At 41.5% G+C, this 20,146-nt stretch overlaps 2 protein-coding genes across 6 annotated transcripts in view; one reads left to right on the top strand and one right to left on the bottom strand.

The window, feature by feature from the left end:
* The window catches only part of sesn1 (sestrin 1), a 91,670-nt gene extending 89,133 nt beyond the window's left edge, over positions 1 to 2,537 (bottom strand). For both annotated transcript variants that reach the window (XM_072246175.1, XM_072246166.1), the window contains exon 1: positions 1,966 to 2,537. In XM_072246175.1, the coding sequence (XP_072102276.1) occupies positions 1,966 to 2,241 (276 nt within the window). In that variant the 5' untranslated portion in view covers positions 2,242 to 2,537. The remainder of the gene's footprint in view (positions 1 to 1,965) is intronic.
* cep57l1 (centrosomal protein 57, like 1) overlaps positions 1 to 20,146 on the top strand; it is a 75,074-nt gene that overhangs the window by 14,071 nt on the left and 40,857 nt on the right. Inside the window, exons 1-3 of one of the 4 annotated variants that reach the window (XM_072246204.1) lie at positions 2,957 to 3,465; positions 15,317 to 15,488; positions 17,986 to 18,153. In XM_072246204.1, the coding sequence (XP_072102305.1) occupies positions 3,445 to 3,465; positions 15,317 to 15,488; positions 17,986 to 18,153 (361 nt within the window). In that variant the 5' untranslated portion in view covers positions 2,957 to 3,444. Of the gene's footprint in view, positions 1 to 2,956; positions 3,466 to 10,901; positions 11,108 to 15,316; positions 15,489 to 17,985; positions 18,154 to 20,146 lie in introns of those variants that run through there. The other 3 variants (XM_072246213.1, XM_072246196.1, XM_072246222.1) reach the window with 3 other exon arrangements.

A 20,146-nucleotide genomic window follows, 5' to 3' on the forward strand; every position in this document is an offset into this window, starting at 1 on the left:
TATTGTGACTTTGAAGAAGATTAGACTACATTTTATGATTAATTTATGCACAAAATCAGATTATTGCAAAGGTTCTCAAACTTTTTCTCGCAATGGTAGTTCAGTTGATAATAGTCAACATCCCAACGAGGTGTTAAATCCTGAATTTTCACACACCCATTATAGTCATCTGACAAACTACTCAAAAGAGCTACAAGGTTGCCCTTTCGTAGTTTAGGGGCCAGCACAATGTGTTCAAAATGATAACCTCGTCTCTGGAAACTGTAACTCAATATTGTTCTTTGTCACCGAAATGCAGAAAAGGTGCATACTTAGCATTTGTCCTTCAAAAGGATCTTTTTATCCATCTTAAAATTGCCCTCCACCAATCACTTGCAGGTTCTGTCGCCAATTCCTCTCTCCCCTCTTCCATCTGCCTATCATTCTCTCCTCACTTGGATCCTCCTATTAGCTGCGAGGTCTTGATCCTCTCCTTCCCTTCACCTTTCTAGACTGGCTATCTCCCTCCAATATTTCAGTCCAGGTGAAGGTTCTCGACCAAAACATCAACTGTTCATTTCCCTCCATAGATGCTGCCTTACCTGTCAAGTTCCTCGAGCATCCTGTGTATTCAGCAAATGCAGTCACTTGCATCTCCCTGTATATAATACTGTATCATTATGAGCTGTGTCCTATGATGTGGGCGATCTTGACCATGATCGCTCTAGGCATGTTATTCTACAGAAGTGGATTGCCATTGCCGCCTTCTAGGCAGTGCCTTTACAAGACGGCTGACCCCAATCATTATCAATACTCTTCAGAGACTATCTGCCTGGTGTCAGTGATCACATAACCAGAACTTGTGATATGCACCAGCTGCTCATACGACCATCCACCACCTGCTCCCATGGCTTCACGTGACCCTGAGGGGCAACACCTCATCCAAGGGTGGCCTGCAAGCTAGCCGAGAGAAGGAGCGTCTTACATATATACACACACACGTAAATGCTGAACACTCAACTGAGCAGCGTCTCGGGAAATAAATATTTCGCGTCCAAGGCTGTTAATCGGAATGATCTAGAAGGACTACGATCTGAGAAAGTAACTCTTTCCATAGCTGCCTGGCCTGCTGCTGAGTGTTTCCAGCATTGTGTAACACGAATGCAAGTTGCTACAACAACGCTTCTCATCACCCTCACCCTCTTCTCAGAGTTCAGACTCAATCCATTGACATTAATCAGATTATTCAACCCCCCCTCCCACTCTGTAATGATTATCGTATGTGCGTCGAAAAACAATTTGGAAACTTGATTGGTCAAATGAGGAAGATCCAATTTCGTTAAATAGCTGAACTTAATTAAGTACAGGGCTCTGTGTGGCAACGATCCAGAACCAAAGGCAGCACATCTCAACGCTCAGAACAATTTGGAAGCACAAAATTTTTACAGAAGTGATTTTTGTGTCGGTATCTTTTCGCAGCTCTACAATTTTAATGTAGTCACTAGTTTATGCATTGCACAATTTGACACTACTTACCGGCACCAGGGAGAAAAAAAATCTTCGAACGTGCAAATTATTCAGAAAACCGGAATATTTGTCCCAAATTAGCAGAAAATAAAGTTCTTGAATAACAAAATTAATAGATGCAATGATCACGAGCTTTGAGCAAGGTAGAGCTCAAAATGAGATCTACAAATGAACAAGTACTGCGCGTTTAGATCACTGGTCCATTCCGTCCTTAAACTCAAGTACATCCGTCATTTGCAGACCCATTCGGGACGTCGTTAAAGGAATGTGAACACCACTATAGAGTACACACAAAATGCTGGAGAAACTCAGCAGGAACTAGGGAAGTGAATGAAGAGTCGATGTTTTGAGCGGAGAGGCTTCATCCTCTCCTCGAGGGGGTTTATGTCACTAAGATGGAGCTAGCAGACAGGGAAGAAGGGGGAGTTGGGGTATGGGGTGATCCTGAAGTGATCTTACCTGCACAACCTGCAGGATAGCACCACACTTTGCTCTCACGTCGCTGAAGGGACATCTCCTGGACAGCACCAGCAGCCGCACCAGGTACTCGTTCAAACCATCTGTCGGCGAGCTACTCGGGCTGAGGACCGGAGGTCCGCCGTCGTTGCTGCCGCCCAGCCTTTCGCTGAGGCTCAACACCACCTGCCTGATGCCGTCCAGGGCCGCCTGCCGCCGGCTCGGGTCGCGGCTGTACAAACCGTCCCACCTTCCCGCGGTTCCCGCGCGCCCGGCCATGGGGACACCGGTCCCGGCTTGGATTGCACTTCCAAAATGTTCCAGCGGCAGCCCAAGCTTGCAACCGGCGGGCAGAGTCGCATCTACAAGTGAAGGGTCAGAGCAAGGAACCGAACCGAGCTTGGCTTCCACCGCACGCAAAGTGCTGCTTCACCCCTCCCGAAGTCTGTCAATGTGTCACAGAGAGGGAAAGGATGTGAACGTTGACGATAGGGAAGGGAAACCGAAGAATGTGGCAAGAACTGTTTTTAAAAACTTCTCTTCCAAACGCGACAGCTTTGAATAGATGACTTCCATACAATAAACTCCCCCCTTGCTTCGTATGACGTGCAATCCAGCCGTCCGCTCGCCAGAGATGATTGACAGCGATGACTGCCCAATCCAGAGTCAGTGTGTTGCTAATGATCCTGGGACCCCGCGAGCTCTATGCCAATGGGATGGCGGCATTGCTTTCTACGCCGAACTAACAAATTACGCAAGATACGTTGCTCGTAACGCGCCCTCTACTGGCCAACACGCATGCGCCCAGTTGGAAAAGTGTTGTAGTCCAATATACCCTCAGAGGTCATAGAGACAACGGATAAGAACGGACAGTCAAAACTACATATTCCAGGGGCCCCAGCGCTGTACTAAAGCGGCTTCTTTCTTGTTATTCATTCGGAGAACACGAGCGTCCCAGGCAAAGCAGTGATTATTTTTCTTTGTCGTTAGATCATGCAGATTGTTTTTGTATAGCAAGAGATCATTTGGCCTAGTGCCCTTTTTTTTGGAGACAGGTAGTGGACAATCTCTGCGTAAGAGCAGGTCAGACAACATCGGTAGAAAGAGCGAGAGTTAATGTTCTACGTCTGGAATATTTCCTCAGAACTGACAAAAGTGGAAACTATTTAGCTTAATTAACTGATTCACTTTTTACGGATGCTGCCAGTCTCTCTGAGCCTTTTCCAAATTTTTTGTGGTTTTTAAAATTTCATATTTCAAATTTACGCTATTTATAGAATTTTCATTCTCATGCATAACTAAACCTGTACATTTGGTGTCACATTGTGGTTAAATTACCACATTAGTAATCTAGATCCTGCTTTAACAGTCTAACAGAAATGAGTTTCAGTGTCAATGGTCTGGAGTAAAATACTGTACTTAATGGTCTTAAAACCACTGGATTGTCGTTCACGACTTCAGTAAACATCAAAGCAACATGTGATGGAATCTTCCACCGGAAAGGTTAATTTTTCTCTTTTTCAGTAGTTGCTACCTGATTGTAACATTCTCTGTTATTAAAAACCCTTCTTGTTCAGTCATGCCTTCCGGAGGTGGAGATCTGATGCCCTTAACTGGTGGGTCCTGTATGTTGACTGCAGGTCCCCAAACAAGGTGATTTTCTCTTAAATAACCTATTGATAATTTGGGATGGGAAATAAATGCTGGTATTCTCAGCTAGCATGAAAAAAAATGAATTGAAAAGAATGTTGGTGCTGAAAAGGAGCTTCCACAATGTTGTAGTGGGTAACATTTAAAATAACGATGCTTTGGTATATAGGAAGGAAATATAGAAAGCTTAGTGACATGGTGTCCTGATAACGATCTTCCCCTCAATACTGATAAAACAAGAGAGCTGGTCATTGACTTCAGAAAGAGGCAGTGCTTATGCTCCTGTCTATAAGAGACTGAGAGTTAAGCACTTCAGCCTCCTAGGTGTGAACTTCACAATAACCCGTTCTAGACCAACCACACTGATGTCATGGCCAAGAAAGCTCATTAGCCTCCTGAAGAAGTAGATGTGTTAAAGAAATATGCATGCCCCTGTCAACTCTTACTAATTTTTATCATTGCACCATAGAAAGCATTCTGTCATAGAAAGCAGCTGGTCTGCACATGACTGCCAGAAACTGCAGAAAGTTGTGGAATCACATCAGCACATCACAGGAACCAGCCTCTCCTCTGTGGATACTGTCTATATTTCTCACTGCCTCAGTAAAGAAGCCAGCACAATCAAAGTCTCTACCCACTCCGGACATTCTCTCCGGACATTCTCTCCCACCAAGCTCAAGGACAGCTTTTATCCTGCTGGTATCATACACTTAAACGTACCTTATGTACGATAAGATAAACACTTGGCCTCACAATCTACCTTGTGATGATCTTGCACTTCATCGTTTACCTGCACTGTACTTCTTTGGTTGCTTTTACATTTTATTCTGCATTGACACTTTATCGTACACTTTACACTTGTACTCCTTTCCGTCCCCTATCACCTCCTTATTCTGGCTTCTTCCCCCTTTCTTTTCAGTTCTCATGAAGGTATCGTCACAGATATCTGGAGCCAGTACACTCGCACACTTACTGCCCAACCATACTTCACTTGTGCACAAGGAGACCAGCATGGCCCATCACCACACTGTTCCCAAGACTGAACAGAAAACTTTTTATACAGGATTGGCTTATCAGTTACAGGTATTGAATATCAGGTAAACTTTATAGGTTTGAACTCCTTATTTGCATGGTCAATTACCATTCACAACAGAGGTGTTAAAAGTCAATAGAAACTACAAGCTGACAACCAGTGTTACTTTGAAGTTAGTAAAGCAATTGTCCCTTAGTTGGTGTGTGTGTGTTTCTCATCCTTCCATTCCTATTTCTATCTCATCCATCTCTTCCACCCCCTACTGTGTAAAGGGAAGCTAAGTTCTTCAAAGACCTTTCAAGAAAGGGCCTCACTTCAGAGGCCCCATTTGTTTGGGTTGATTATACACCACTGCAGTCATTATTGCTTTTCTTGTGTACAGTAAGCAGGAATGACTCCAGTGGTCTCACTTCAAAGGTCTGGGTTGACCACAACTGCCCCAGGATGTTATCTTTAATGCTTGCCTTACCACAACTCCCACAAAGTGTCTCCGCCCGAGGTGTCAACTGTTTATTCATATAAAGTGCTTGACCTGTTGAGTTCCTTTAGCACTTTGTGTGTGTTATTCTGCATTGTTATTGTTTTATCTTTTTCTAGCTCAATGCACTATGTAATAATTTGGTCTATATGAACAGTATGCAAGTCATGCTTTTCACTGTAACTTGGTACCTATGGCAATAATAAGCCGGTACCAATACTAATAGCATTTCTGAACTTGACTCTTTCCTCTCCCACCTTGTTTCCAAAAACACCCTAATTTTTCCATGCACTTTCAATAATTACTCATAACTTCCCATATCCAAAGATGTTTAATTTGGGTTTCAAAACTTATTTTCCTAATTCTTCCTTTCTGCAGTTCACACCATCTCAATCATTCCATGTTTACAACAATCTTTAAAGTATAATGGTATATCTGTCTGTTTTTCTTGGACTTTCCACTATGAACACTCCTTGCCCTCCTATTTTTGCCTGAGGTATCTTTGCTGTTCTTCAGGCTTGAAGCTTGACCAAAAGCAGTTCAGTACAGCCATCTACCTCCTATCCATAAATGTGCTCAAGTCACTCAATCTGTTCCAATTTATGTGAGCCACACCTGCTCTGCTGTTCCGTCTGATTTATACTGTGTTAACCAACATTATGAAATATGCAAACAGAATGTTTTATGACTTCAAATCAGATATTAAGTAATACAGAGAAGATAAATTCACTCAAACTTCTACAAATGTACCGTGGAGAGCATTCTGACAGGCTGAACAGAGTCGAAAGAAGCTTCAGGAAGTTGTAAAGTAAGCAGGGCAGCACTGAGGATCATGCTTACTGATTTCTCAAGTGCCTTCAGTACCATACAGTCCTCATTGCTGGGGGAAAAGCTCCATTCAAGGCGGGTTGGCACTTCCATTGTGTCCTGGATAATGGACTACCTAAATGGCAGACCACAGTTTGAGTGGCTTCAGAGCTCCATGTCTGACATGGCTATAAGTGGCACTGGGGCCCACAGGGGAATGTGTTGGCTCCCTTCCTGTTTACCCTGTATAACTTGGGAATTTAGATACAACACTGAGTTGTGTCATCTGCAGAAATTCTCTGATGAATCACCAAATAGTTGGGTGTATAAAGGGAGGATGGGAGGATGAATACAGGGCCCCAGCAGAGGACTTTGTCAAATGGTGCAAGCTGGATCATCTGCAATTCAACATCAGCAAAACAAAGGAGCTGTTGATTGACTTTAGGAAGACTAAGCTTGCACTGCTCCCTGTTACTATTGATGGTGAGGATGTGGATGTGGTGAGGACCTACAAGTACCTGGGGGTGCACCTGGATGCCAGGTTTGCATGGAGTACCAAAACAAAGGCTGTGTACAAGAAGGGCCAGAGTTTACTTCCTGAGAAGACTGAGGTCCTATGGAGTATGCAGGCCTCTCCTTCACATGTTCTACCAGTCTGTAGTCACCAATGCAATCTTCTATGCAGTGGTGTGCTGGAGCTAAGGCATCAACAAGTGTGATGCCAACAGGCTCAATAAACTGGTTAGAAAGGCTGGCTTTGTTATAGGAGTCAAGTTGGACACGTTGGAGGCTGTGGTAGAGCAAATGACTGTATGCAACATCCTGGCAATTCTGGACAATGTTTCCCACCCTCTGCACCGCGACCTTGACTGAACAGAGGAGCACTTTTAGTATTAGCTCAAGACAACTGTGCAGCTCCAAAGGGGGCTATATGAGGTCATTCTTACCCTCTGCTGTTAGCCTCCAAAATGGATCAACCTATAGCTGGGAAAGTGATGACCCCCTTCTGTTAGACTGCTTGAGGTAACTTATTTATTTTTAATTCTTCTAATATTTGTACATTTGTATATCTGTGCATTTGTAATGCTACTGTGACACTGTAATTTCCTTTGGGATCAATAAAGTATCTATCTATCTAGTCAGCTCCATCATGGGTACTAGCCTCCATGGTATCTAAGATGTCTTCAAAGAGCAGTGCCTCAGAAAGGCAACTTTGATTATTAAGGACTCCCACCACCTAGTGCACGTCCTCTTCTCATTGTTACCATCAGATAGGAGGTACAGGAGGCTGAAGGCACACACTCTGCAATTCAGGAACAGCTTCACCCCCCGCCATCCGATTCCTAAATGGGCATTGAACCCACTGAACCTCACTTTTTATTATTTCTCTTCCAGCACTATTTTAATTTAACTAGCTAATATACACATATATACTTACCGTAATGTATTTATTTATTTTTCTATGTTATCATGTATTGCATTGTACTGCTGTCACTAAGTTAGCAAATTTTACAACATATGCCAGTGATAATAAACCTCATTCTGATTCCGATTCTGATGTGTAGAAAAAAATCTTCAGACCAACGCGAGGCATGGGTCATAAATGATGAAAAAACAATGTTATATTTACAAAAAATATAATGTAAAAAGGTGAGGATTTTTGGATAGTTTGCTGAAGTTGAAAAGCCTCATAATCTTCCATAATCTCATTAGTTGATTTATATATTATAGGAACTCTGGACTATTTCCAGGGTGAATAAATTCAGGTGATAGCAACACTTGGCTCTAATGAGAAGTTTTATTTGTTTCTTAACTGCAGTGCTTCTGTAAACATCTGTTCCAAGAACATTATTGTAACTTTTTGAATCCACACATTGTTCTACTCCAAATACACATTTTCTCCAGTGTCGCCATTTGCTTCTCACCAAAACTTTGCAGCTTTGTCACTGAAGATTTAATTTTTCACAGAATAATCAAACAAACCATTTCTACTATTTCCAATTTTATTTCAGATTTCCAGCTTCTGCAGTTCTGATTTTCATTTCCTGCTCCTTCTTATGTTAAAATTAATTGTTGTAAATTTATACCTAAAATATACACACAATATTTTTATGTAATATCTTAAAATTAAGTACTATTTTAATGATATTTATAGATAGTAGGGGTATGAAAGGCTATGGTCCTGGTACATGAAGATGGGAGTAGGCAGTTTAAATGGTTTCGGCATGGATTAGATGGGCCAAACTGTTTCCCTGCTGTACTTTTCTAGGACTATATTAAATACTTTATTAATCACCTCATCTGTTTAAAAAAATCACAAAAGCAGCAAATTGTTTTTAGATCAATTAGCAGGAGGGAATTTGTGACGTGACAGAGAGCAGATTCTAGTAACTCTAGTTTAAAAGTCCTGATGCAGAATCTCATCCCAAAACATCAATCATTCTTTTTGCCTCCATAGATTGGCTCAACCTGCTGGGTTATTCCGACAACACGCTGGAACTCAACAGGAGGAACTCTGCCGCTCAGGCAGCATCAGTGGAAGGAATTGGACTATGGGTTCCTCCAGCACTCTGTGATGCTGCAGATTGCAGCATCTGCAGTCTCCTGTCCCTCCAGTTATCCCAGTAGTTTTCCTTCCTCTTCTTTTGACGGTTGGCAGTTCAATTTAAAGGTGCATTACTGCCACCAACTGGACTGGAGTGTTGGGAAATAAAACCGCTACTAGTTCCTTATCAAATGAAAACTAAATTACCCTAAAGAGCCCTACAGATCGTAAATAACGAAAGACAATATTGTGAATTAAATTAAAATCACTTCCATAATTTAGTAAAGTTTTTAAATGAAAACTGTGAACCCCCAAAACTAGTAGTGCAGGCTGCATTTGCCTTCTTTCAACCCTATATGCCTCACATTGTAAAAGACTGTCTTCAACTGTTTCATAATGATGACAAAGCTAGTAGTGCACTGGAGGGAGTCCAGCCGATAGGTTTGGGCCTGAAACGTCGACTATGATCTTTTCCTAGATGCTGCCTGGCCTGCTGAGTTCCTCCAGCATTTTGCGTATGTTTCCCCTCAATACCTCTATGTGCAGGGACCCATAAGAAGCAGACATAAAGACCAATACTTTGAATATGAAATAATGTTTGAAGATCTTCCAGTAGTAAATCTGACCTACTGCTATAATGACCTGCTTTAAGACTAGTCAAAATCAAAAAAAAAATCTGAACAAATTATAACTTTGCAAGGACAGATTTCCTCCAACCACTGTAAGCCCAAAATGATGGCAACCAGTTCTGCAGTATATACTGATAAATGGTTAGTAAGAAGTTTCTTTATTGTTACCTGTAATTCTGGCATACTCTTTTCCATAGATGCTGCCTGGCCTGCTGAGTTCATCCAGCATTTTGTGTGTGTGGCTTGGATTTCCAGCATCTGCAGAAATTCTCTTGTTTTTAACATATCACAATAATTTTCCTTAACATATTGATGAACCAACAGACTCTTGGGCATATCAGAATCCTTGGACTTCATTAAATTATGCAACCCAAAATCAACTAAAGCCTTTGGGGAAAAAAAACAGTGGGACAGATTGTGTAATCCAGCAAACCCATATTCCTCTCGTGACAGGATTCCAGCTACCCAAAACTAAAAACACTCCTCTTGTGATGTTTCCAACAGTCTTCCAACACAGGGTGATCATTCCCCTGCCCCCTCAAATTAATCTAGTATGTTAACAGCTTCAGCCTCTACAACTGCAAGGGCAATTGTCCCATTTCAACCAGTAGAGCTGAAACAGGGGACAACCTTATCACACCAGAACACAGTCTTAAAGCCTGTGCTCGTAAATGAAGCTGACTCATAAGCCATACCTGTGTACATACATCTACTGATGCTTCTCAACACATCTTCAGTGATGTTCCTGGAATCATCGGGTGTTTCGGGTCTTTCAACATCATACAACCTCCTCCAGGTGACCCAGCCGGGGCTGATCAGACCCCAGTTTATGTCCACAGCTATAATCAAGTACAGATCTAATTAAACAAATATAAATGGTCAACAGAGATTTTCGTGTAACATCCCAAGAATATTTAATGCCCCTTCAGATTTGTCAATTATCTTACTGATATGGTGCTTCCATGTCAGCTTATTATCCAGTCACACGCCAAGAAATCTTACCACTGAGACTTCTTCAAGAGTTTGACTATATAATTTCAAATTCAGGTCAACTGATTCTCATTGTAAAACATATAACTTGTGTGTTTAGCTACTGAAAGCTTAAAAGACCATCTATTTACCCATCCAGTAGTTTTTGTAGCAGGCGGTAGCTCTTATGAAAGTGTAATTCTGTCAAACAGTGGCGCTGTGTGAGCAGGAATCTAGTACTTGAAATATCCAGTTACGCTTATCAAGAAATGCCGCAGCATATATTGTTTGAATGTAGATCCTTTGAGGTGTAAAGGAAACGTTTAATTGCTAAATTAAGTTCTTTGGAACATAGTTTAATATGGTTAATTTGTTCGGATATCACTGTCGTTGTGATGTTTATAAGACTTTTGATATTGTTTAAAGTTTTTTTTTGGGGGGGGAGTGGAATTAAAGTGAATATATTTCCTGTCTCTTCTCCAAACTTCACCTCACAGGTGGCGGCAATGCACCTCATGTTGGTTTGCTAACCGCCATTAAACTTTATAATAAGAATTAAATCTTAGGAGCTTGTCCCACGATTCCTTATCAGATAGCTTTTTTGCTGGTTTGAGGGAGGAAGGGAAAGCGGTTGCTAAGCGACAGAAAGGAGCTGGGAGAGTTTGGCTTGTAAAAGGGTTTGTTGTTTTTTTTTTGCCCCTTTCTCTCAATACCCCGCTCTCCGTGGTAGAAATACTGAGTTCCGATAATACATGGCAAAGTTTCGGTCACCTACATTAGCTCATGGGCCGGGCCTTCATCGAGGCCTGGATGCTCCTGGCGCCGCGCCCTTGCGTCTCTGCCAACGCGGGGAGGAGCCACGGCAGCTCGGGGGATATTTGAATCCACGACAGAGGCGTCTTCGCTGCGTCCGTGGAAACCAAATACGGGGGGAAGCAGATCGGTTTGTCCTGGATTTTTAAAATCCATTTCATTATCTTCTTTTCTCCTGGTGTCACTTTCGTTTTTATTAACAAAAGCAGAACCAGTAAGAGGTGTGTATATTTTTTTGGTTAAAAAAACGGTTGAATTTAATTGCTTCTGCTGATTGAGATCATTTTAACAGCCGTTTGGAATTTCATTGGCCTAATTCTCTAATTTGCAGATATGTCAGATTGTGGGTGAGGCGTGAGTTGAACGGTCTATTGAACCCCAGATTATTTAATCTTAATTCCGATTCTCGAAGTACTGTTCCAAAATTTATCGCTAGTTGTGATGCCTTTGGAAAAAAAAAGTTGCATTCTATACAAATATAATAATCACCCGGGCTTTGTTAGTGCAGTACAGTCAGAATTCTGATTATGCTTCTGGTCCAGGACGACTTCCACTTCAGTTGTTAATTAGCTAAACACCCTAAGAACTAAGAAGCAGTAAAGTCATAGAGTGATACAGTGTAGCTCAGGTGCAGGCCCTTTGGCTCAACTCATCCATGCTCACCTGAGCTAGTTCCATTCATCTACACTTGGTACAAACCTCCTTAAGCCTTTCTATCCATGAACCTGTCTAATTGGGCCCTGTACTGTGCTTTATACACCATGCTTCTCTCAGTTGGACTTTGTCAGCTGCAGCTTTGTAAAAATATAATCATCTTGACTAAAAGCTGTGTGTCTGCCTGTTGCAGATGAGTCTGTCCCAATGAGTTTGCTGTTGGGGGTAAGTCAACCTGAGTTTGTTCCACCTGCCCAACATCTGTCTGTCACAGTTTGTAGGCCATTCACTCTGTCCCCCTTTATGTCTCCTGTAATTGGAAAATTGGTTTATTATCACTGCAAGTACTGAGGTACATCCTATCTATCAGTCAGTTAGTGGGTGCCATCCCGAATCCGGGGTTGGCGGCTATGCACCTCCATCTTCTTTGATCTTGTGACAGCACCGAGTACAGCCTCTCCTCCAGTTTGTTCTCGCTGGCTGCCTTGGCACCACCGGCCCGCCGCTACCTCACTGAACCCGAGCCCGAAACCATGTCGGCCTCCAGCCGCAGCCACTTCTTCGAGCTCAGCCCTTCCTTAGGCGGAGGCCTTGGGCAGGTCCCAGCACACGATGCAGTGCCCAAGTTCATCATGTCTCTTCTAACTAGGTGCATAGCATAACGATTCGTAGATACATGGTGAGGCTTTAATCTCTTACATGGAAGATGGCCGTTGGCTCACAAGGAGCTCATCCACCCTTTTGTCAGGTCTTGTTTTCATTAGTGCTGCTGGGTGTCCTCACACCCTTCTCACCAGACTAAGTCCAATGGGGGAGCTGGCCCAAGTCGCCAACCACTCGACCACGGCCCCCAGCCATATATACAGATTATTTATTACGTTGAGGTAGCACAATGGAAGACAATAATTGGGAAATTCAGTAGTTAGGGATTTTTTTTAAATGCAGAACCATAAAAATGAAATATTTGCATTATTGCTTGAACCTGAAGCAAATTAGCACAGAGTTAATTTGAACTCAGTAGTACTCAGTATGTACTTTCTCAGTAGAAAGTACTTGGAGCTTTAAACTACACTCAGTGGCCACTTTCCCAGCAGTAGGCAGCTATTGATCACAGGAGATCACGGGTTTGCACCTCTGGTAGACTCTGTACTCTCCAGGGCGCAAGACTGGACAGGAAGATTTGTAGAACCAGCTGTTACCCATGAAGCAGGTTCCCCCTCTCCACATCACTGATGTAGTCCAAGGGAAGGGGAAATGCTGATATAGCTTGGCACCAGTGTTGTCGCAGAAGTTGCCAGAGTGAAGTTGTAAACAACATCAAACTGCCTTAGGGACCCCGGCTCTGGATTCCTTCCTCAGGGTTTACTCCTGAAGGCTTTCCCGTGGGTGGGTATGGCCACAAGGCTGTGGAGGTTTAAAATCAGAGTTTTCCTTCTCCTCGGTGGGCTGCTGTCCAAGGCTAATGAGCCCCACCTGCCCATGCCCCTTTATTGGATACCACAGGTATACATCTTATTAATGCAAATATCTAATTAGCCTATCAAATGGCAGCAACTCAATGCATAAAAGCATGCAGACATGGTCAAGAGGTTTAATTGCTTTTCTGACCAAACATCCAAATGGGAAAGAAATGCAATCTAAGTGACTTTATCAAATGATTGCTGGGGCTAGTCAAGATTGTTTGAATATCTCAGAAACTGTTGATCTCCTGGGATTTTCATGCACAACAGTCACTAATACATAATTTGGTACTCAATTAAATGGTAGTTTATCTTTTTTATAACTTTCTAACAATTTCCATGAAATTTCAGATAATTGGGCCAAAAGTGTGTCCCAATTAACCAGAGTCCATTATACATACTGTATCAAGTACTAATGAATACCATGAAACATATTTCTTAGAAAATAGAAAAGTGATTCAAAAATGGTTGGGTATTTTGCATAAAGTCAGATTTCTGTAAATCAGGTCATCAGTAACCTAGGAAGTTCCAGTATTTTCTAAGTACTCTGTTATCATAGTTATGCCATTTTCCATAATACAAGGTTAGAAACACAAGTTGGTTTATAAAGGAGGATACTACATTGCCTTCTTTGACATCCTAATCTTTCTCAATTCATTCATTAGACCACAAGACATAGGAACAGAATTAGGCCATTTGGTCAGTGAGTTTGCTCTGCCATTCTGTCATGGCTGAGTTATTATCCCTCTCAATTACGTTCTCCTCCCTTCTCCCCATAAGCTTTGACACCATGACTAATCAAGAGCCAATCAATTTCCTCTTTAAATATACCCAATGACTTGGCCTCCACAGTCACCTGTGGCAATGAATTCCACAGATCCTTGTCTATGAACTTGTTTTCACCAACCACACCCCCCCATTAATTCCCTTTTTTTCTACCTCCTATTTTTTCAGCAGCTCTTGCAAATCACGATGTGTTTGATATCACTGCCCAACCTTGTTCAGATGTTCTGGTTTCCTCTTGCATCTCAAAAATGTGCCAAAAGGTTAATTGGTCATGAAGGGTAGGTTAATGGTCAAAAGAATGAAAGAGGGGAGTTGGTGAGAATAGATTGCAGAGGTTCTGCAAAATAAAGGGAAAGAATGGGGCCAGTTGTATTGTTCCTTTGAGAGCTGTCATTGACTCAGTGCACTGAATGGCACTCAAGCTTCAAGTAAGCTCACCAAGACTTATCCTGTAGATTCAATATGTCCCAAGAAGTTTACATGGGTTTGTTCTTCAAATCTCTTCTGATAGTTATATTTGAATATCCATATAGTTGTCTTAATACTTTAATTAGTTCAATCCCATGCCTTGAATTTCCTTATGAGGTGGAAAGAGGCATTTGGCCTGTTTAGTCTATGCTGACTCTGAGCAATCTTACGTCCCTGTAACATGTCTTCTTTTGTGTGTTCACCATCTTCCCACCTAAGCAGATAATTTATAGTGGCTAATTTACACTGACCAATTAAACCTCTCCATACACATGTTCTTGGCATATGGAAAGAAATTGGAGGACCTGGAGGAATCCCACAAGTCACATGGAATGTTTTGCACACAAACAGGGCCATCAGGCCCTCAAGAGCCTCCCTGTATTAATCCCATTTACCAGCACTGCCGCATGGTCTACTATGCCTTGGTTATTCAAATGCCCCTTCAGATGCTGATTAGATTTGGGAAAGTCTCTGCTTTCAGCATCTCCTTGGATAGTGCATTCCAGATTAGCCATTGACCAGGTGAGAAAGTTTCTCCTCCACCCCGTGTTCTCTGAAAGCTTCTTGAATTTCTTGAAGCACCTTAAATCTTTATGGTCTTGAACACCCCTACCATCGGGAGAAAATTTCCTTGCTATCTGCATTACTCGTGTCTCTCATAATTTTGTACACCTCTACCAGCACGCGTCCCCACTATATTTCTTCTGTTCTTAGGAAAACCAATCCAGTCTCTCTTAACAACTAAATCATTCCATCCAGTCAGCCTCCTAGCCAATCTCCAGTGTAATCACTACCTTGCTATATCGTGTTCCAATGATGGCTGAACCAATGTTCTATTCAGTTGTGTCACAAACTCCCTGCTCTTGTAATCTCAGCTCTGGCTAGTGATGGCAAGCATCTCTTGTTCCTTCTTCACCAGCCTATCTATCAGTGCTGCTGCCTTTTGAGAACTTTTGAACCTGTATTCCCAGGGTACCACATAAATACATCTTTAAAAATGGTGGGAAACACATCATTATTTAGTTACTGATTCACCTTGAACTTTTTTTTTAATCTCTGTAGGTCATGGAATTTCCATTAAAACACGGCTGTCATGACAGTTTCTGTGAACCCTCAAGCCTGAAGAATGGTTTACTAAGTTCTATTAATGTTAAACAAAAGCCAGAATCACATAATCCACTTGTTGGATCAAAGAACCATAATAAAGCTGAGAACACAGCTGCCAACAGTAAAGGTACATTTGTAAATAGAGGAGAAATGATAACTTATTCAATATTGGGCAACATTCAAGGACAACACAGGAGCCATGTATCTATTTTCTGTCTGCTGCATTTTGTGTTGCGTGTTTGTTATGGGTAATTTGTCACGTGGGATGGGGCATGGTAGAAGTGTAGAGTACAGATACATATTCATGCTTGGTCTTTAGTTCAGTTTTAGTCTGGTGGGGGGGAGTGAGTCAGGGGAATGATACTTTTTTGTAGAATGCTAGGCTTGGTACATTTAAATCTGCTAAAATTTAAGTATGTTTGAATATACTTTGACTGTTTATTTCATTATCACTAATTTAGTTTTATTAATTTTGTCGTTACAAGATTGTTCGTCATTGGATTCTCAATGAAGGATTGAATGTACTTTCTTTAACTTTAGAACTTTGCTATTGGAGTGTGTCATTTAATATTACCCTTGCATTACCCAACTGATCGTAGAGCAGTCAGTTAAAACACGCCTCTACCACTAACATGTCTTTTGCGGCCAGGTTAATTTTGCATTCAATGTATCCACTCACTGAGGATCCCATGTGGCTTGATTCTTCTGAACCAGCCTACCACAAGGATCCCTGACAAATGCTTCTTGAGTTTTTCACTGTTCTCTTTTAATAATTGGACATTAGATCTTTCTGTTCTGCTACAACAGTAGAAGATTATTCTGCTAAATTAATGTTGGTACACAAAGAGTGAAACAGTAGTTTGATACATGGATTTCAGCAAGCTGTTTATCAAATCCAACTTGGGAGATGCTTCATGAAGTTAAAATTCCATTGCTCTGAAGGAAATCAGTGAAGTGGATTAAAATTCAATCCAGTGACAGACAACAGTGATTAACCCTCTGTAGAAATAATGGTGGCTGAAGAGCTGCATCCAGTAGAGTTCTGTAGACTCAACAGTGTAAACTACTTGGACTGTAATATGGAGCTTCAATAATCCAAGTTGTCCAAAATGTGTCATTTGGTTGATTGTGAGGAAAGCAGTTTGAGGCTACAGGAGATATCTCTATTCAAGAGTGACACATAGAATGCTGTTCAGAGGGTTGTGAGGCATTATTCTTAGGAAGAGGAAATCAGTCGGGGAATTCAGGATAAATGCTAGAAGACCAAGAAACATGGAGGATTGTGTAGTACACCTCAACAAATTCCAAATGGTAGATAATTTAGTCAAGTGACTGAGGCATACGAGAGCAAGTAGTACCTACTTGAAGTATATTAAATACAGCTGGTGTTACACCTACAGTTATGGTCACTACACTAAGTAAAAGAAAGTTGTGATGGCTTTGGAGAGGTTTAGAAAAAAATTACAAGTAAGGAAAAAAAAAGTGGCTAATGGAAAAGCTCTGTGTTGTCCTATAGAGTAAGAGGGTGAGCCTTGAGGATGCAAAGAATGCCTGGATTGATTTGAACAAGTTGGCCTAGAGCTATACAGAATGGAAACAAGCCTTAGACCCACTGTATTTGTGCCAATCATTAAACAATAATACAGTATATACTATTCATACCTCCCAGAAGATGGCCTGTAGGTCGTAAATGTCTTTGAAGTGGTTATCCAAATACTTAAATATTGTGAGAGTACTTGCCTCCATCACACTCCTCTTTCGCTGTTCCAGATTCCAATCATCCTGAGGGTGGCGATGAAAATAATGGGCTGCATGGTTGTCTTCAATGTTGCAAGGGATAATGTTGGCAGAGTTGGAGTATTATAGTTGGGAGATGCTGACTAGAGCTGGGTTGTTTCACACGGTTTGAATTTAGATTGAGAGAAGATTTTTTTCATATATTCGTTCAAGGGATGTGGGTTTTTGCAGGTTGAGCCAACATTTCCTAATTGCCCTTGAAGTTGATGGTGACCTATCCTCTTCAACAGCTGCAATCCTTGATAGTGACAATGTTGTTGGGGAGAGAGGTCTGGGGTCTTGACCCAGAGATGCTGAAGGGATGGCAATATATTGCCAAGTCAGAATGGTGTTGGTTTGGAAGACATCTTCCAGCTTTAGTAAGTTAATTGTACTTTAATGGAAGTATATAAAACTGAGGGGCCAAAGCAAGGTAAATTAGTTTTTAAAAGAAAGAACTATTTGTTTTGGAGTCCTGTAGCTCAGGGAGTGCAAATTTAATTGGTAAAGAGTTGTTATGAAGATGAGAAAAGATTGATTTCACTGAGTGAGTTTGAGTACACAGTTGGAGCCAGAAATTCTAGCCGCAGTTGCTTTGAGCCTGGATGAAAAGCTCATTATGCTGAGGTATGGGCTAAAAGCTGGGAATATTTTTTGCCTACCATGGGCATAATGAATCTAATGCCCCCTTTGTAAATTTTCGTTTCTATAATGCAACTTAGTTGAGACATAAACTTATTACTCCTTAACCTAGATTCAAACCTACGTGAAAGGGATGAAAGATGCATATCATTACTTTGGAAGCTGTGGTTCTTGCAATTTAAATACATATCTTTGCTTTTGCCTAGCTATCATTTCTACTTTGAAAAATCTTCAGAAAAAGATTCGTTCTTTAGAGATGGAGCGGGCAGAAGCTGAGCAAAAAATGCAAAGTCTGCGATTTGAAGCTGTTCGGTATAAAAATACCTTGGAGCAAGAAAAGAAGGATGCCAACAAGAAGACTGGAGAACCTAATGGTGAATGTGATTAGTCTTGCTTTGTGCAAACGTTTTGGAATAAGTTTTTTCTTCACTTGCTTTAGTCATGAGGCAATGCTAATGAGGAATTAACTAATATATCCAAGTTTGTTGATGATAGAAAGCTGGGTAAGAGGGTGAGCCATGAGAAGGATGCAGAGAACACCCTGATTGATTTGAACAGTTTGAGGGCAAGTACTAGCTGAGGCAGTAAAATATGGATAACTATTATAGATTAGATTGAAAAAGGGGAAGGTGCAGCAAAAATCTGGGTGTAGGTGAGTAAGCAGATGCAGTAGGTGATTATATAGGCAAGAGACATATTCAGGTTCATAGTAAAGGGATTTTACAGGAGCAGGGATGCCTTGCTGCAAGTGTAGAGTCTTTGTTAGACTGGACTTTGAGCATAGTGTGCTGTTTTGGCTCCTTAATTGAACAAGGATGTTCTTGCTATGAGATGAGTTCAGCAAAGTTTCACCAGATCAATTCCTGATTAAACTCTGAATAGAGATTGGATCAAATAGATTTGCATTTACAAGAGTTTAGAAGAATTGGAGGCAATCTCGTACAATCCTATAACTTTCTAACAGATCTCGACAAATGGAGTGCAGGAAGGATGTTTCTGATGGCCATCCCTGGAAGTCCAGGACCGGTAGCCACAGACTAAGGATAAGTGCTAAGCCATTTAACTTGAGATGAGGAGAAGTGCTTTTTCCCAGAGATTAGTGAGCCTGTGAGATTCTCAACCACCGAAAGCAGTTGAAGAAAAATCATTGAAGAGGTTGCATCGTACCCTTCATCGAGGAGTCTCGGCCGGAAACATCGACTGTACTACTTCCTATAGATGCTGCCTGGCCTGCTATGTTCCACCAGCATTTTGTGTATGTTGCTTGAATTTCCAGCATCTGCAGATTTTCTCGTGTTTGCGAAGAAGTTGCATGTTATTTTTAAGGGTAAAGAGATATGCAGTGAAAGTTTAAACAGGGTACTGAATTTGGATATTAAAGAAAATTGTAAATGCTGGAGGTACTTGGCAGATTGGTCTGCATCTGTAAGAAGAGAATACCCTTCATGAGAGGTGGGAAGGGAAGAAGCTTAAATTGCAAGGAGGGTGGGGAAGGTGATATCTCTGCTGTGGTAAAACCAGGGTTACAATGGAGATCAGATGTAAATAGGTTAATGGGTGAATAGGAGCAGTTAGAGAGTGATAACATAGATAAAAGAACCTAGACAAAAAATATAGAACCGCAAGCACGAGGAAATCCACTGTACCGCTTCCTATAGATGCTGCCTGGCCTGCTGCGTTCACCAGCAACTTCTGTGTGTGTTGCAAAAAATATAGAAGTTGTAAAATGCAGTGCAGGAAGGCATGAATAGCAAGTCAAGTCGAGTGCTCCACTGCCAGAAAAGCAAAAGCAGATGTTGGGGGGGGGGTGAGTGGGGGTAAAGTTGAGCCAGTTTCACAATAGATGACTGATACGGGCAGAGAAATATCAGCTATCTGAAGTTGTCAAATTCAAATTCAATATCAGCTCCAGTAAATTTTGTAGCATTCCCAGATGGAAGATCGGAGACTATTCTTCAAGCTTGTATTGGGATTTATTGTAACAGTACAGGAGGCAACAGACCAATAGATCAGAGTGGGATGGAGAATTAAAATGGGAAGCAAGCCCCCCCCCCCCAATCGACTGAATGCAGGTACTCCACAAGTTAGTCACCTGATCTATTTCTAATTCACATTATAAGCAGTAGATGCGGCACACTAGATTGGAAGTAGTCCAAGTGAATTGCTTCACCTAGTGCAATAATTTTGGTTCCTGAATGGTAGGTAGAGAAGATATGAAAGGAGATGTGTTACATTGCCTGCATTTGCAAAGAAAAATGTTGTAAGAAAGAACAGTTGGTGGGAATGGAAGAGTGGATCACGGATTATGAAATGAACAGTGAAATACTGAGAGGGAAGGAAAAGAGGAGATTTTTGAAGGTGACAGAA

The sequence above is a fragment of the Mobula birostris genome, chromosome 2 (assembly GCF_030028105.1).
Source record: "Mobula birostris isolate sMobBir1 chromosome 2, sMobBir1.hap1, whole genome shotgun sequence".
NCBI lineage: Eukaryota > Metazoa > Chordata > Chondrichthyes > Myliobatiformes > Myliobatidae > Mobula > Mobula birostris.